At 39.6% G+C, this 17,785-nt stretch overlaps 1 protein-coding gene across 1 annotated transcript; it reads right to left on the bottom strand.

Annotated features, from left to right (window-relative positions):
* Nucleotides 1–3,913: 3,913 nt before the first annotated feature.
* Nucleotides 3,914–14,895, bottom strand: LOC120422825 (ubiquitin carboxyl-terminal hydrolase 3-like). The gene is made up of 7 exons (XM_039586363.2): nt 14,293–14,895; nt 10,114–10,255; nt 9,440–10,049; nt 8,857–9,375; nt 8,654–8,796; nt 5,212–5,358; nt 3,914–5,144 (listed from the first exon to the last, which is right to left on the bottom strand). Exons 1-7 carry the CDS (start codon nt 14,468–14,470, stop codon nt 4,967–4,969), a joined length of 1,917 nt encoding a protein of 638 aa, XP_039442297.1. The 5' UTR covers nt 14,471–14,895; the 3' UTR covers nt 3,914–4,966.
* Between the last annotated feature and the right edge of the window lie 2,890 nt (nt 14,896–17,785).

Raw genomic sequence — 17,785 nt, 5'->3', positions numbered from 1 at the left:
ATATGAACGAATGAAAATGCATTGAATGAAGAAAGATTGATTGACAGAGAGATCACTTTCTTCGTTTATTCATGTTTTTTTTAATAATAGGTTTTATGCGAGGTTTTATGATTTTAATTAACCGGGACCGTGATGTAGGGGTAAGCGTGGTTGCCTCTCACCCAGTTGGCCTGGGTTTGATCCCAGAAGGTCCCGGTGGCAAATTTTGAGACGAGATTTGTCTGATCACGCCTTCCGTCGAACAGGGAAGTCTAACCTAGAGGTTAGGTCGTTAGCTCAGTCCAGGTGAAGGAGTCGTCTCCCTGGGTCCTGCCTCGGTTGGAGTCGCTGGTAGGCAGTTGGACTCACAATCCAAAGGTCGTCAGATCGAATCCCGGGGTGGATGGAAGCTTAGCTGAAAAAAGAGGTTTGCAATTGCCTCAACAATAATCAAGCCTTCGGACACCTAGTTTCGAGTAGAAATCTTGTAATCGAGAACGCCAAGGCAATGCTGTAGAAGAGCGAATAATTTGATTTGATTTTTTGATTTAAATTTATTTTGTCGACTTGCCAATGTGTAAAATTTTAAGAAAAATTTTTTAAGCATGGAAAGCAACTGGACGCTTGTAAAATGCATTTTAAAACGCCTTTTTCACCCAAATGTTATAACCAAGGCTTGTAATTTTTTAAATTTATTATTTTTATATATTTTTTTTATTATCAACCCTTTCAGGTCTGATCGGTCTTACATGACACAAAAATGATTTTTTTAAACCTAGCCTATACTTTTCGTATGGTCTTAAGAATCATTTTCCCATAATTAACCAAAAAAAAAATATTTTTTTAATTGTGTTGGCAAAACGTAAGGAAGTGGAAGTGGTAGAGTAAGCTAAATACTACCAAAAACAAACAAATACTAAACAAAATAAATGCAATTTAAAATGCTAAAAATGAAACAAGAAAAATATAAAACAAGAGAAGTACATCTTTTCGTAGAACCAAAGGTGCTAATAATAACCTTCTAAACATGGGAAAAATAAAAAAAATCGAAAAAATGGGATGAATTTATAAATGGTAAACGCAGAATTTTAAAACGTAAAAAAAAATTAATTTCTCCAAATATTTTTTGACGCAAAAATAGCTTACCCATGGACACATTCCCCTTCCACTCTACATTTATTCTACATTTTGATTCTCCAAAGTTTTTTTTAAAGACCTTTAAATACCTGATTGATCTTCAGATAATTGAGTCTGTGGATAATCAAGATTTGAAGCTCACATGAGCTTGCGGGTCATATGAGAAAAAAAATGTCTTTTTTTATTTCGATCTATGAAACTAACAAAATATTATAAAACAAAAAAACAGCCTCCAATCAATTGGTTAAATTTTATTAAAATCAGAAAATAAAAAAATACCATTATAAATATTATTCATCTGCATTTCATTGCAACTTTCGTGCCTTCGTGCCAATCATGATTTCACAAATATAATGAAGTTTTAAAGTTGTATTTAAATTGATGTTTTTAATTTATTTTTTAAATATATTTTAGAAGGGGTGACACAAACTTTGTAAAAGTGTGTAATTAATTTTTTAAATTATGTGCAATCTTAATTATAAATAGTTGCTTAAGGATTAAAAAAAAATATATTCCTCCAATTTTAATAAAATTTCAATAAATATTTGATGGAAATTTTGAAATAATTTACTGCCTTTAATAACATTTAAACGTGTTACGATAGATAATTACAATAAGATAGATTTTTATCTCAATATTTGTTTCATATAATCGGGATCAAAGTATGGGTGATTGATCCCGATTATACAATTAATTTTATATTAACAAAATCTTAAAAGGTTCACAAAATAGTATGCCTATTTTGTGAACCTTTTAAGATTTTGTTAATATAAAATTAATTGTATAAACTTAACCTTAATTTGTAGGAATTATAAAATCATTTAAAGATGCGTCAAAGGGCCATTTTAAATGATCATTTAAAATGGTCCGCGGGCCACAAAAAATTACCTCGCGGGTCACGTTTGTCCCGCGGGCCATACTTTGGTCACCCCTGGTACAAAAAACCATCCACATTAACGACCCCCGGGTCTTTTGTGGTCTCTATTGCAAGTTTCTGCTCGAACCTAGGAGTCCGAAGGCTTGAATGGGGAGAGCACCCAAACCTCTTTTTACTCCAAGGAACCTTCCACCCCAGTGTTTGAACTGACGACCTTCGGATTGCGAGTCCAACCGCCGCCAGCGATTCCACCGGAGTAGGCTTGGTTTGGTGTGTTGTTTGTACTTATGGCATGGAGACGACTTCTACACCTGGATTGACTTAACGGTCTAACAACCAAGGCCGGGACCGACATTTTACTTCCTCATCCGATGGAAGGTTGCAGCAGATGGGAATCGAACCCAGAATTATCCGCTTACAAAGCGGACAGCGTAACCATTCGGCCGCGCATTGCCACACCCCTGGTACAAATATTACTTTAAAAATAATGCATTTTTGAAATTTGGTTTTGCCTTCCTCACATTACTGAGGAAATGCTTAGAAACATTCGAAAAATGAACTTCCTTATTTGACCTCTTAGACCCACCTTCACGTAAACATATCGACTCAGAATCATGTTCTGAGCAAATGTCTGTGTGTGTGTGTGGGTGGGTGGGTGGGTGTGTGTGTAGGTCTGTTGGTTTATGCACCGAAAAATATGCACTCGATTATCTCAGCACTCAATCTTTTTGGTCTCATTCGTTTCGTCTGGTGGTCCCATAAGTCCGTATTGAAATAAAAATAATAATGTTTAGTAAAGTAGTTCAAAAGTTATGCTAAAAAACGATTTTGACTTAAGTCCGGAAGATTGTAAAAAGGGTGGTTTTTGCTAGAAAACCCATCGTGTTATACTGCCCCTGATCGCATAAATGTCTCATATGCACTTTCATCGTTTTTGAGTTATTGATGCAGTTTGGTTCAAAATCTTGTGCTCTTTCTAAAGAGCCTACAACATCCAGTACTTTATTCTAGAAATCAGAAGAAAATCCAGTTTTTTCGTGAAACTTAACACGCAGCCTTAAGTATTGGACAATCTTCACAGCTTGCTGTTTTTGCATATGGGACATTTATGCGAACATGTGCAGTATACATTTTAAGAATGGTATTGAAAGACCTTTTTAACGAGTCCAAAATATTGAAGATTTGGCAACGCTATCAAAAGTTATAAGCACTTAAGTTTTGTTTATAAACTTTTCAGAGGCCGGATCTCAGATATTTTGATGAAAAATGTTTGCCGGATCTGTCATCAATCAAAAGATTTTCCAACGCATCCAAAAGATTGAAGATCTGACAACCGTATCAAAAGTTATGTGCACTTAAGAGCTCATTATACACTTTTTTGAAGCCGAATCTCAGATATTTTGATGAAAATGATGTCCTTATCAATCATGCGACCCATCGTTAGATGTGTAATTAAAAGCCCTTTCCAATGAGTGCAAGGGAATGAAAATCTGACAACCCTATCAAGAGTATATTATTGTGAGGAAGGCATCAACCACCTTAAGGTGGATTAACAAGGTTTTATGAATTTATATGGCAGCCCAAATATTTAGATCAACTACCTAAATAATTGGATTGGCGATTTTTTTCTCCTGCTTCTCGAGGTAGGACATGCTTGCAATGCATCCGCCGTAATTACCGATATGATTACTCCCACAGTTGGAGCACTTGATGCGCGCGAAAGTCAGCAATAAAAACAACCGTTTCACTTTTGTTAATATTTGATTTTATTGATAGCTAAAGAAAGTTTTTTATTCCTTAAATAATATATTAATTATATTAATATAATTATATCTTTCGTACTCTGTTGCTCAACCATCGTATAGGTTTTCTTTTGTTTTATGTTTTTCATGTTGCATTTTCCCCAGTTTATTTCTGTAATTTTTGTTTTATTTTGCTCTACTTCTAAATGTACGAGATGATGATTCCAACGCTATTTTATCGTAGTTTACAGTAGTAGATTTTCCAAATGTGTACAATCTGTTGAAATAAGTGTGGGCTCGTGTTGTTTTCGCCGAAATACTTACTGAAGAAAACTCAAGGTATGCTTTAGTAGTGGTGTGACCGTGGGGAAACACACATCACACTACACGATGGAGAAAAAGGAGGTTCGAAATAGCTTCTTGTGTTTGTTTTTTTTTGTTTCCTAACGCGATTTGGGAAAACTGGGGCCGGGATTTACACTTAACCGCTAAGCTTATGGAATAATGTTTTCTAGTAGTGTTTAAAATAATAGGTAAAAAAATCACAAAAACGCAGCGGCCTCTTTGAGAATCTCTAAAGTTTTGTGTTTGCTAGGAAAGCTAGCGTGTTTGGAGAGGCGGGGGACTCACAGGACAGAATGGACAGTACTCGCTCTCTCTCACTACACACTAACGAAAGGGGGAGCGGGGTAGATACGCTTAAAAGGAAACGGGTTTACATTTGCACTCACAATTGGACTGGTTTCACGTATAGTTTTGGTACGAAAAGAAGTATGGGTGTGTGTTAGGTTAGGATTACTAAAATGCTTTAATTTATCACATGTGTAATCTTTGTAACGGGAGCTACGAACGTTTCAAGGTGCGTTCAAAAGAGACAATTTCCTTCTGTTCCGAAACGGACCGGATAGTTTAGTTTGTTTGTTTGTTTCTTTCTCTGTTTAACGAGTTGTATTTGTTTTAGATGATTGGATATCTCATATTCAACGACTGTTTCTTACTAAATTTTTCTTTCACTATTATGTTTAAGGTATAATAATTTCCTTCTCTCCCGTCTTGGTTCACACGATTTTTCTTTGCTTGATTATTCTTAAACCACACAGACTCCACAATACGAATAAAAACCAGGTTTTTGCAGCGTGAGTGTGTGTGTGTGTGTGTGCGAATTGGCCAAATTCGGGCTTGCTCTCTCTCTATCCTTAATCAGTCTCAACGAAACAGAAATAACTTAATCTCAGGACGCTTGACCACCAACCCGACTAGCGTTGGTCGGATCGCGCTTGATATAGAACAGAATGTACGGCTTGCAGTCGGCGACGGCCGCACTGCTGACCTCCTTCACTGTGTGATCGTTAAAGTGCATCCAGACGCCGTTGTTGATCGCGAACGAGGTGTAGTGGCCGCAGCTGGAGCTGGAAGGGAAAATGGAAACTTGGTTAGACCAACTTTTTTTTTCGTTTTAATAGATTAAAAAATTACCCATTGCCGTGATGGACGATGACGGCCGCCAGGTCGTACACGTTGCAGCTCGAGTTGGAACGTCTCGTCTCGGGGCCGTTGTTCAGCACAAACTGGGACATGTCGAGCGCGTTGATCGGGAACGATATCCGCAAGTCGATCTTGGTTCTGAAAATTAAGTTTGATTTATCTTTATTTTAATTTTCTGCACATTCTGACGATCATGACTGGAGATTTGTGTCAGCATTCAGAAAGCACTGTAAATGCCATGCAATGATAGTCACTGATCGTTTCTAATTTTTAAATTCTTAAACTCTATAAATTCCTCAATTCTTAAATTTCTCAATTCCTCAGTTCTTAAATTCTTAAATTCTAAAATTCTAAGATTCAAAATTTCTAAAATTCTAAAATTTTTAAATTCTTAAATTCTTTGATTCTTAAATTCTAAAATTCTAAAATTCTAAAATTCTAAAATTCTAAAATTCTAAAATTCTTAAATTCTTAAATTCTAAAATTCTAAAATTCTAAAATTTTAAAATTCTAAAATTCTAAAATTCTAAAATTCTAAAATTCTAAAATTCTAAAATTCTAAAATTCTAAAATTTTAAAATTCTAAAATTCTAAAATTCTAAAATTCTTAAAATTCTTAAATTCCTAAATTCTTAAATTCCTAAATTCTTAAATTCTTAAATTCTTAAATTCTTAAATTCCTAAATTCCTAAATTCTTAAATTCTTAAATTCTTAAATTCTTAAATTCTTAAATTCTTAAATTCTTAAATTCTTAAATTCTTAAATTCTTAAATTCTTAAATTCGTAAATTCGTAAATTCTTTAATTCTTTAATTCTGTTATTCTGTAATTCTTTAATTCTTCAATTCTTTAATTCGTTTTTTAAAATCATCATCCCGGTACGAGAATCGAACTCACAACCTCTGGATTGGAAACCCAGCCCGCCGCTAGTCGAAATCCCTTACCGGTCAGTATTCCCAGTGAGCATATTTACTAGGGTGTTTCATCCAAACAAAAAAGTTTTCAGAATCAGGCAAACCGAGGTTCCTCTAGTAGAGGATACCCATAGGGACTCTCATGCCAAATATCAGCCCATTTGGTTGAGAATTGGCCTGTCCCCAGCGGTTCAAAGTTAACATGTAAATTACTATGGGATTTTTGTGCTTTTTGTTCAATCGTTCCTACAGGTCTGGGGACAACATGGATTCACTCGGAATAAAGACAGGTGTGTAGGGGATGGTCCAAGGGACAAATTCCAGAAGGAATTAGGGTTGTCCATTCTGTCCCCAAGGTGCGCATTGGATCGACGTCCGGTGTCTCCAGAATCAACGAATCACCCTTCAAATGTACGTATTGTCCTTAGTATGCTATGACGGCTAGCTGAAAATTACGACGCCCCATGTCAGACGGTGAACACGTGGCAGAGCATTCACTCAAGTTCAGGCTCAGAAACATACTTTAAAGTAATAAAATTATAATTTTTGATGTTCCTGTAACAATTTGAACTATTCCAAATAACGTAACATGATGATTTTTAAACAATAATGCAATCGATGCTTCTCCACGTGTTCACCGTCTGACATGGGGCGTCGCAATTTTCAGCTAGCCGTCATAGCATACTAAGGACAATGCGTAGATTTGAAGGGTGAATCGTTGATTCTGGAGACACTGGACGTCGATCCAATGCGCACCTTGGGGACAGAATGGACAACCCTAATTCCTTCTGGAATTTGTCCCTTGGACCATCCCCTACACACCTGTCTTTATTCCGAGTGAATCCATGTTGTCCCCAGACCTGTAGGAACGATTGAACGAAAAGCACAAAAATCCCATAGTAATTTACATGTAAACTTTGAACCGCTGGGGACAGGCCAATTCTCAACCAAATGGGCTAATATTTGGCATGAGAGTCCCTATGGGTATCCTCTACTAGGGGAACCTCGGTTTGCCTGATTCTGAGAACTTTTTTGTTTGGATGAAACACCCTAATATTTACTCTTTTAAGGGATCTGACCAGAGCTGAAAATGGCAGGGGTCCTGACGCGAAAATCGGCGACGCATACACGATTTTTTCAGATCCATTCACTGAACCGCAAAACCGTGACATAAACAAACCCGACTCAGTCGTGAGTGCCCTAGCTCACTGAGCAGCTGCAATGCGAGGCAGTAGTCGACCAACGCTCATTCGACGTTGCACGCACACACATAAAGAAACAAGTTTTTACACAAAAAGTTGGTATTTATGCGTGGAAATGTAATTTTGAATGTAAGTTATGGTTGTTTTAAGTGTTTTGCACAGTCTAGAACCATTCAATTGTTTAAAAATAGTCAAAATAGTGTTTAGAGAGGATTTTAGGAGTCAGTCATACGACACGAATTGAGTGAGTGTAGCTCATTTTTTCACGTCTCTCATTCTCCAGCAGCCGACCGGCACGAGTCAGGCGGCAGTGGTTGAACGGACACAGTAGGCTTACAGTCAGATGCTAGCAGTGAACTGACATTTTGGTTTGCTTCATGTGTACGCTGGGTTGGAAACATTTTGCAGGCCTGGATCTGACTTTGCCGAGCCAGACAGGAATCGAACCCATCACCTTCCGCTTACAAGGCGACACGTAACCGCAGGGCCACGGAAGCTCGTTAATTCTTTAATTCTTTAATTCATAAAATCATAAATTAATAAATTCCAAAAATTTTAAAAATTTTAAATTCTTAAATTATTTGAATTTTTAAATTATTTTTTTGAGCACCCGATTCGAGTTTTAGAAATGACAGTTTTCCCATGAAGATAATACATTGCAATAACTGCTCGAACGAAAGTGTTCCATTCTTAAATTCCAAAATTCTAATATTCTAAAAAGCCACTATTTTTGCCGCCAGAAAATCAGATAACTTTAAAGCATTTTTGGAGTAATGAATTCCAGAATTCATTTATTTTAACTTTTGGATTATTAAAATAAGTAAATACTAGTATTTGTCAAGTTCTATGCTTCTAAATATTAGATCTTTTTTATTTTTTTTTTTCAGGCAATGAATAATTCTGGAGTTTTTTTTGAAAAGGTCCAATAAACCACATTTTCAGTTTTTGCTTTTTGGGTGTTTTTTAATACCCCTGACTCAAGGCGGCTTCAAAAACACCCAAAAAGCAAAAACTGGAAATTGGGTTCATTGGACCTTCTCAAAAAAATAAAAAAAATCTCCAGAATTGTTAATTGCATTTTGGGACCATCCAAAAACCACGTGGACACTTTTTTGGAAATCTAAAACCATCCCATCCTTCAAATACAAATAAAATCCTTTTTGTGTGGAGCGTGGACAATCGCCAAAGAACTTGAAGTTGTGAAGCTTCAACAGTGGATTTACTCCTCCTAAACCTCGTCAAAGTTCCATTTGTTCAGTATGATCACTTGCACTGACGATTTACCGATTTTGAGACAATATTCGAGGCAAAACTCACCTGTAGAAATTGTTCCATCTGAACCGCTTTATGTGCAAACACAGCACGTTCGGTAATCTCCGGATCCAGAAGCGCTTCGTCGACTTTTGCTTGCACTTGCACGAGTTGCAGTAGTACAGTTCGGTTTCGGCCAGTTCTTCCACCTGAAAGCAGGGAAAAATCATCGTTACAAGTTTGGCATAAGTAAGAAAAGTGGGACCAACCTCCGTAAAACTGGACAAACAGTCCGAGATGTGACACACGGGCGCGTCCTTGTCCTTGTCGCCGCCGCCGTCCACCGCCGACTCCTTGGTGTAGAACTTCTCCGGAATGTCCAGCGACAGGTCGAGAAACGGGTCGTGCTTCTTGCTTTCCATGCCGCAGATCAGACAGCGCACCTCGCTCTGCAGAATGCCGCCAAACACGTTCGTCACGATCGAGTTGCGTCCCTTGGTGTGCAGGTGGCTCAGTGCAGGTACGTTGTAGGGGTTGGGCTTACCTTCGCCCGGTTTGTGGCCGCCGCCGCCTCCACCCGCCAATCCGCTACCGCTGCCGTCCACCGGAAACGAGACCTGCTGCAGTTCGGTGTGCAATCGGTCCAGCATGTAGCGCAGAAACTCGTGGGCGTCGTGCTGCCGGTGGCCCCGAAACTGCGGCACCACCTTCCAAATCACCAGAAAGAGACACTCGGGCGAGATGGCCCCCTTCGAGCCGTCCCCGCCCTGGCTGAGGTTCAGCAAGACCTGCAAATAACGAGATTTTGCTAAAGAAATTCAAAACAAAGGGAGCAACTCTTTTTCAACCGACCTTCCTCAACTCCTCCACCACAAACACGTCGTCCAGGTTCTCCTTCATACTGCGCGAGTGGTACGCCTTCTGCTTGTGCTTGCCCGTCTCCAGCGAGGGCATCGCGTTAAAGTAACAGCTAAACTCCTGAATGTTGCTCAGCGACTGTAATACTGAATTCATGAAGCAGGTATTGCCGAGATTCCGCAGCCCCACGACGCGCCGCATCGATTTCCGCTTGGCCTGACTGCTGCTGCTGTTACTGGCGCCGTTGCCACCGTTGGCGACCGCTCCGTTCTCGTTGTTGCTATCGCTGGAGATTGTCCGCTTGCGGGGTCGCAGCTTCCGGACGGGGGTGATCAACGTCACCGCCGACAGCGCCGCTCCGGAATGTGACGAAGTCGAGGACACGGCCGACGACGGTTCCTCCCAGCCGGAATCGCTCGACGAGGACGTACTGCTGGCGTTTTCCTGGGCGCCGCCGCCGCCGCCCGACTTGGACGAGCTGATCTCCTCCATCGTGGAGGACGTCTCGGACACGGTGTCGCAGTCGCCGTCCTTGAGCTCGCCGCGGATCTCCTCCAGCACGTTGTCGGCGGTGTCGTTCACCACAAACTCGTCACACTTGTAGCTGTACAGGAGAAGGGAATCAGCGAACCATATTCTCGGAAAATTTGAATTTCGTTCTAGCTCACCAGTAAACCGACAGATTGACCGTGTTGATGCAGATGCTGTGGTTCCGCTGGGACGAGTGCTTCAGCGCGTGACCCTGCTCGTAACGGCCGCAGCGTACCGAGCCGCACTGCAGACACATCCAGTTGTCCTTGCCGGAACATTCTGTGGAAAGCAAAATTAAAAAAAAAGTTAATTTAAACATAGAGTTTCAAAAAAAGTCAAGCAACAATAAAATTTGCAACCCTGCACTGGTCGTGCAACACACAAGCGTAGCACTACCGAACGTAAACAAATATGCGTAAAACGTAAAGAGAGTAAAGAGTTCGCGATAACAATCCTCTCCCTATCTACATCTCTCTTCTCTCTTGAATCGTTCGAGACTGTATTCGTGAATGAATGATTGATCGCAAGACGTCACCATTACATGCTCACGAATCATATGATAATGAACACGGAATCAAAGCGGATTGCGAGATAAAGACTGGACATGAATGGAAGCGTGGAAGAGCAAAGACTTGGCAGACATTTAAATGACCATGAATTCGGTAGACAAAGCAAACGGAACAATGAACGAGGTGAATCGCGAACGCAAAAGTGAATTAAATCAACTAATTAATTGTTACCAAGACTAGACTTAGCATCTAATCGCAGAAATTCATCAAACATCAATTAGTTCCATCTTTGATCCGACGATAACATTCAACTACAACGTTTCAGTGCTTGTTTTAAGTCATTCTTGCATCGGCCACGACGCCATCAACATCGTGTCGACGCGGATTCAGCGAGAGGGCTGGCTCCGACATTCGATTCTCGCATGAATTATGCATTGGCAAAGGCTCCCCTCTGTTCTGTTTGGCTGGCTGCTCTCCAATGCTCTTTCGTTTACATGGAGAGATTTCACGGTATTTCACGGTGGTTTGTACTGCAGAAAATGCATAATTTCCAACATATTTTTGTAGAAATTTTTGTCAGCAATTCTTAGGTATTTCCATTTCTGTTGACAGTACATTTCGTTTGTTTCTTTCCCGAATTGGAACACAAGACACATTCAATGACACAATAATTAAATATTTACGAGGCACCCATTCTACGTTGTTCAAACTTTCTGGTACAATTAAATAAAGTTGACTCAACATGCTGCAAATCAGAACAATACCTTCTGTGTTGCATAGTTACAGATTACTCCCCATATGAATGTCTAATCACAAAAAAATGAGTTTATTCTTATATTTTAACAAAGAACTTTGCTTAAGGGCTCAATCTGTAGTGTCAATCCAGAATTTTCGAAAGGTTCCAGGTTACCGTGTTGCACGTCCCTGTTAGGGAAAGGATCTGCGACGCAACACATTGCTGTTGCGTGGAGGTTCCAACACGAGTGCCTCAAAAAAAAAAAACAAATGATGAAATAAAGGATAAACTGCGCAAAGGCGGGGCGGGGCATACATCTAGCATTCCAGGATGGCCACTTGAGTCGTGAAATCTTAAACTCGCCAATACCCGCAAAAAATGTTAAAAGGTCAGAAATTTGAGATTTTTGGTCAAACATTCTGGACAACTCGGGAATCTTAAGCTACATGATTGAAATGCTAGTTTATGCAACAAATTTTTAAGCACTGGTCGTACATTTATTTAATGAGATTTACTGAATCTAATCTAGAGGTAGGCAAAATCGCTCTTTTTTAGGAGCCGCTCATTTTCGTTCGCTCACTAAAAAGAGCCGCTCTTTTGAACGGCTCTTTCGTTCTTTTTCATTATTTTTAAGAACTGTGTGATTTTATGAACTCTTTTCTAAATTCTGATTTAATCGATTTATAGAAAACACTGAAGTTAAATCAGGCAAGCAATTTTTTTCCATAATCTCTCAGCTATTTAGTAGATTTTTGGTAATATTTTACAAGCTATGCAATTTTAAATGCTCAAATTTGTATTCGGATAATACTTTAATGTACGATCAGTTATATAAAGAAAAGCTTTTTCATTTTGTTTAGAAAATCATTTACTTTTGGAATTTCAAAGAAAAGTAGGAAACTGAAAATATGTTTGAAAACTTTAAAGTGGTGTTTGGCAGCAATGCTATTTTGGGAGTATTTTTATAAGCAATTATTTTTCAATTGAGAATTGCATTTTCAATTCTAAAAACAAATTTTGTGATGCAATTTGTTCCAAATTCGATAAATTATATTTATAACAAGTTTAAAAATCATTCTATCTTGGAACGGTTCTTTCGAAAAACAGGAGTTTAAAAAAGAATTGCGGTTCTTTTTTTGTGAGCCATGGTTCGTTCGCTCTTTTTAGTGAACCGGCTATTTGAGCGGCTCGCTCTTTTTTTGCCCACCGCAGCGCAGCCAATCGTTCGAAGGGATCCTGGAGAGTGCCTTAGGTTAGATGACGCCTAGCACTCTTTTTGTCATTTATTAACATTTGTAGTGCGCCATTGCATTAGAATGCATTGAAACATCACAAGCGTTAAAGCGGCCAGGCCTACTGCGTAAAGCCGTATCGCAGAGATGACTCGTAATTGGGTTAAGTTTGAGCACGGAGTGTTCGAACAACCACACAATTTTGAATCGACAGGGGAGGAAGAAGCGTGGGGACACACCACCATACGCTCCGAGATTTGGTTGTATTCGTTGGGAGCACCATGCTAAGAAGGTTTGGTACTCCGGGACCCTCTGGGATGGGACATTGTATTTCCACGAATGCCCTGGACACTATTTGCCGTGGTTATAGCGCCACAAGGGCTCGAACCCCACTTGTTTGTAGAAATAGGTGAAGATAGAAAACAATAGACAGTGACTATTTAAAGAATCAATAGAAAAAGAAATAAACAATAGTTAATAAATAGAGGTAACAAACAAGCTTAGATTGTATTAAGGGCAATTTATAGGGCAGATGAAAAATTATTCAAATATATAAATAAAGAAAAGGCACATGATAAACAAAATTGACATCGCTGCCAAATTAAGGGAAAACAGATAGTTTGTTACAGCAGCATCAATTGGTTAGAGTGGAAAAGCGTTGAGACATAAGAAAATCAAAAAAGTAAAATCGAAATCAAATGGAGGATAATAAACAGAAGCCGTATTAAAAAAATCAGAAAAAAAGAAGATAGGAGGTAGCTGAAATAGAAAGAAGAGAACCCCCGTTAGGCGATGTTCAGGTACATCCACAACAGTTGACTCAACATGCTGCGAATCAAAACAATACCGTCTACAATCACAAATTACTTCCCTTTCCCACATTGTCGCGCCCCTTTCTTTTAGCCGTCTCAACTCTGACCCACGGTGGTCAAAGGTTTACGAGCCGTTGCCACAGGCCACCAGCTAGGTTACACCTTGTCATCATGATCGAAATTGCACAAACATATTTTCTAATTCATAAATAAAATAATGAATCCATAATTTTGTTTTGGTTTTGTAAATTATAGTGTTACGTGCTACACCGTGAAAACGTGAATAATACACATAACTGGCTATTTGTGACTGTCTGCGTTTCAAGTGTGACCAACACATCCACCACATCTTGCGAAATGTATGAAAACGGCGTTCTAAAACCAATCTTTCTAGAATGTAAACGAAACTCTCATAAAACCGTATATTCTTCTCAACTATTCAAAAATTATTTGAAATTTCAAAAATACTAAATTGATCCCAGTCAAAAACTCGTCCAGCCAGATTCAAATCTCCTGCCAGTATAAAACCATTCCGTACGTCCCCCAGCCGGGGCAGACGCAGCGCAGCAGCAGCAGCATCGACACGGTCGCAGCTATGACACGATGGTTCTCACTTTCAGCCTAGACAAGCAGGGTCAGCAAAGACAGCGAGCACCGACGACGACGACCCCGACCAAATCCGTCTTTCGACACATCAGCTCCGCTAATCCTCGAGCAGCAGCGGTCATAAAATTTGCTTCGCGAGCCAACCCCGCTGGGTGGCCGTTGTCAAGCCCCGAGCCTGGCTGGCCTGCCCCGCCGTATGATGTAATATTGATTTTTTGTTTATCCAAGCGCAAAAATTAAATTCAAAATGGGGAGGTCGACGGTGGAAGGCTTCTTCACCCTGCTGTCGATTCCGGGGTGGGTTCTTGAACTAATCTGTGGAGTGGGGGCCACCCCGCAAGCCATTGCCCCTTCCGGGAGTCGATTCTCCAGCTTTCGTGACCTCCCAAGCAGCAAATGGCCTCACCAATTTGCAAATTACCTGCACATTTCCACAGCTTGGAGAACGATGCTGGTGAGCTACTGCTACTAGTCACGGCGGTGGTACTGGCCGCTGGCGTTTCGGATGTGGCAGGTTGACCTCCGACCAGCGTCAGCTTCAGATTCCGGACCGCATCCTTCCGCAGGACCACATTATCTCCGATGTGGGGACAATCCATGATTTCGCTACTAATCCTCTGGCAGCTGCTGTTCGGATTCAAGGAACACTTTTCACTGCGGATTCCACGGAACACGATCCGCGGGGGCCACTAACCCTCTCCGACACTACTGCTGCAGCTAATCCTCGAAAATGCCAGGGAACGTTTCCCAGGTGACACACATACACACACACACAAGGCTGCTTTGTTGCGTTTTTCCTTTTGCCCCCTCCCTCGAATCCTCGAAAATCGCACGGTTCCGGAACCAAAATCCGGAATAAAAATGTCGCGGCGACGACGACGCACTAGCAAACCAGGAACGGATTATTACGGAACTGTGGTCGGACCATCGTCCTCCTGTACTCGCGATTGCGTTCGACAAAGAAGATCCGAAAAGGAAGCAAAAATGCTGTACAACACCACAGTCGGTTGAGGTTGAATGTTGAGAGTGCGTTCTGAATCGCCGCCGTCGTTGTCGCACACACGCACACTACATCGGGGAAAGTGTTGCGCGACGAACGGTTGCGTGACGAGTTACGACGGCGTTGCGCAACTGTTTGTTACCATAGACTAGAAAACAAAACTAAAATATTGAATGCGTTACTCACTAATGTTATTTAAATCAAAACTTCTTAAACGCTTGTCTTAAACCTACTTGAAAACTCTGTCGAACTTCCCATTCATAAGACATAGTTTTAAAAAAAAAATGCAATTTTATCGAATCATAGCAAAATGTCTTAATGTTTAGTCTCTGGTCGAGTGCGGCATAAACGCTGAGTGTGACAACATCTCCTAGCGACATGCGACGCTACACGTATGACGGATACATCTGATGCATGTCATTTCACGTATTGCAGCCAAACTTCAACTTTCCGGGAGCGTAGGGTAAATTGGCATAAAGTGATTTTTGACCTACACTGTAACTGAAAATCGCACTTTGCTGAGTTCGTTTTCGCACTTTTTCATACGATTTTTTCAGTTCTACGTTCGACTGCGATTACACAAAAAAGTGTAACTGAAAAAATCGTATGAAAAAGTGCGAAAACGAACTCAGCAAAGTGCGATTTTCAGTTACAGTGTAGATGTGAACAGTTAATATTGCTCATTGCGAGATAAAATCACGTTTCTCCTTCGCTGTGACTGAAAGGAGATTATAGCCGCCTTACTACCGCAGTGTGAAAATCAGCAAGTTGAACTGAAATTCTACGTTGATTTGGCTGTCATTTTGATAAAACGAAACATAAAACAACGATGAAGAAAATAATTAAGCCATACCACTTATAGCTTGTAAAAGAAATGTAATTATTACAAGAAAGTTTAATAAAGAAATATTTAATGAAAAAAAAAGAAGACAAACAATAAGGCCGATGCAAACATTTTTCAAACATTTTGTCTCTCGGCTCCAGACGGGCAATAAATAATTTAAAAAAATTAAAAATTCGAAAAAATCATATTCAGGTACAGGGGGATGCTAAAGGCCTTGGGTGATTGAGATTGATAACGCGCGCAAGCTGTGCACAGTGAAAACAAAAATATTTCTTTTATTAATAATTATTTTTTTGTTATAAGAATTACTGTAGTAAAAGTCACAGCTTACACAGTAGTTAAGTTAAACGTTTCATGTGATAAAAGTACAACTTTAAATGAAGTCATCGGCCCGATGTGTGCTTAATAATCCCTACTTTAGGAGTTTATTTTGCAAATAAATTGATAAAAATCACCTCACAAACATACACTAACTTTTAAACGTACATTGCGGTAAAATTTTACATAAAAACAATAATTACTTTATTTCCATTTTATGCCTGCAGTTTTTGTACTTTTTTTTACAGTGCGCAGTTGCTTTGCTTTGATTCCGTAACGAACAGCTGTTCTTTTGTGCCGGAGCCGAAGTTGACATTTCCCTTTTGTTCCGGTGCCGAAGTTGACAGCTTGTGTTGGCTACGGGCGAGCTGTCTGTAGTGAGATATAGATGTCGCCCCCTGTTCAGGTACAGTCACTGGTACAGTCCAGACTTGATTATCCGATGGCCTCGGAAAAATTTCACTTCGGAAATCGAATCATGAAATGTTTTTGTTTGTTGTCTTAGTTTTGATTGTCGAGCTTAGGGATGACCACCTAAACTGCCGTTCTACGCAGAATTGTCCCATGTTCGAAAAAGGGCAACTGATAAAAACGTCATTGAAAATTTTCGATCGATTTCTGTGTTTCTACGCATAATTGTCCCGTGGGTCCCTATTCGCCCTATATGTCCCTAATCACCCCGGTTAACATTTTACATTTTATCACTCTTATTTGTAATCCTCTTACAGGTAAACATGTAAACAAGATGAAATGCTTCGTGAAACTCATGATTTCGTAATAGAAAATACTTTGTGGACACTAGAGGGCTTTTGTTAATTTGATTTGGTTTTAAATCATTTTCGGTGGTTCAAAGGGTCATTGTACTCAGAAAAATTAGTTTTAACGTTATAAGCAATAATATCACAAATTTTAACTTCATTTTAGGACCCAATTGAAACAGTTAGAATTTAATATAGTTTTAAATAATTTGTGTCAATTTTAATATAAAATTTCGTAATTTCCTGAGTTTTTTTTAAGGTTTTATAAGCTATTGTCTTTCATATGTTTATAGGACTCTTGATAAACTTTTGATTTTTTTATTTGAGTTTTGGATTTTTTGAATATTTCAATCATTTTTAATTAAATTTTAATTAAACGCTATTTGCAAACCCCTTTTATGCCAAATAATAACCAATCCCCCTTTATCATCCATCAACTGACAGCTGCTCCGGTCTGAAGTTTCCCCATAGAAATTTGAGCCGACGTTCTCAACGATTTAGTCGGTTTCAGTCTGTTGAATCGACCGACTAAATCTACCGACTAATCGGCCGTTTGTTTCACCGACTCTTATGGGAGCTTAACACAGGGTTCGACCGACTAATCGGCTGACTAAATCGGCCGACTGCAACCGACAAAATCGATTGATTGATCGATGGATTTAAACGGCGTTCTGGAAGAATCCGGCTGGCCGGATGGACCGGATTGAGCCGGCTGTCAAGTACACAAGAGCAGACTCTTCCAACACATTTACACCCCGTGTAGCCCCCAATTGGTAGCTGATCAGGGTTTGAATCAAATATATAAAACTAACCTCAATTTTCTCGACTGTCTTCAATAATGTTGGATGTTCCGGAAACCTGCAGCAGGAACAAGAGCTGTCATCATAAACTATTTGTCCGCATGTGCTATTTTCCGGATCTTCCAAAAGTATTTGGAATTATTTATATTCGCGCTTCGTATTGAAGCACTTAGAAATTTCTTAGAAATTAGAAA

The sequence above is a fragment of the Culex pipiens genome, chromosome 2 (assembly GCF_016801865.2).
Source record: "Culex pipiens pallens isolate TS chromosome 2, TS_CPP_V2, whole genome shotgun sequence".
Classification (NCBI taxonomy): Eukaryota; Metazoa; Arthropoda; class Insecta; order Diptera; family Culicidae; genus Culex; species Culex pipiens.
This window is presented reverse-complemented; position numbering and strand designations above follow the sequence as displayed.

What these genes read in the sequence shown, in the direction of transcription:
- LOC120422825 (XM_039586363.2), bottom strand. Translation starts at nt 14,470, where the DNA reads ATGGATTGTCCCCACATCGGAGATAATGTGGTCCTGCGGAAGGATGCG. An exon ending in CAAGCTGTGGAAATGTGCAG is followed by an intron (nt 10,256 to 14,292) that starts GTAATTTGCAAA and finishes TGCTTTCCACAG; the next exon opens with AATGTTCCGGCAAGGACAAC. An exon ending in GTTTGTCCAGTTTTACGGAG is followed by an intron (nt 8,797 to 8,856) that starts GTTGGTCCCACT and finishes CCCTGCTTTCAG; the next exon opens with GTGGAAGAACTGGCCGAAAC.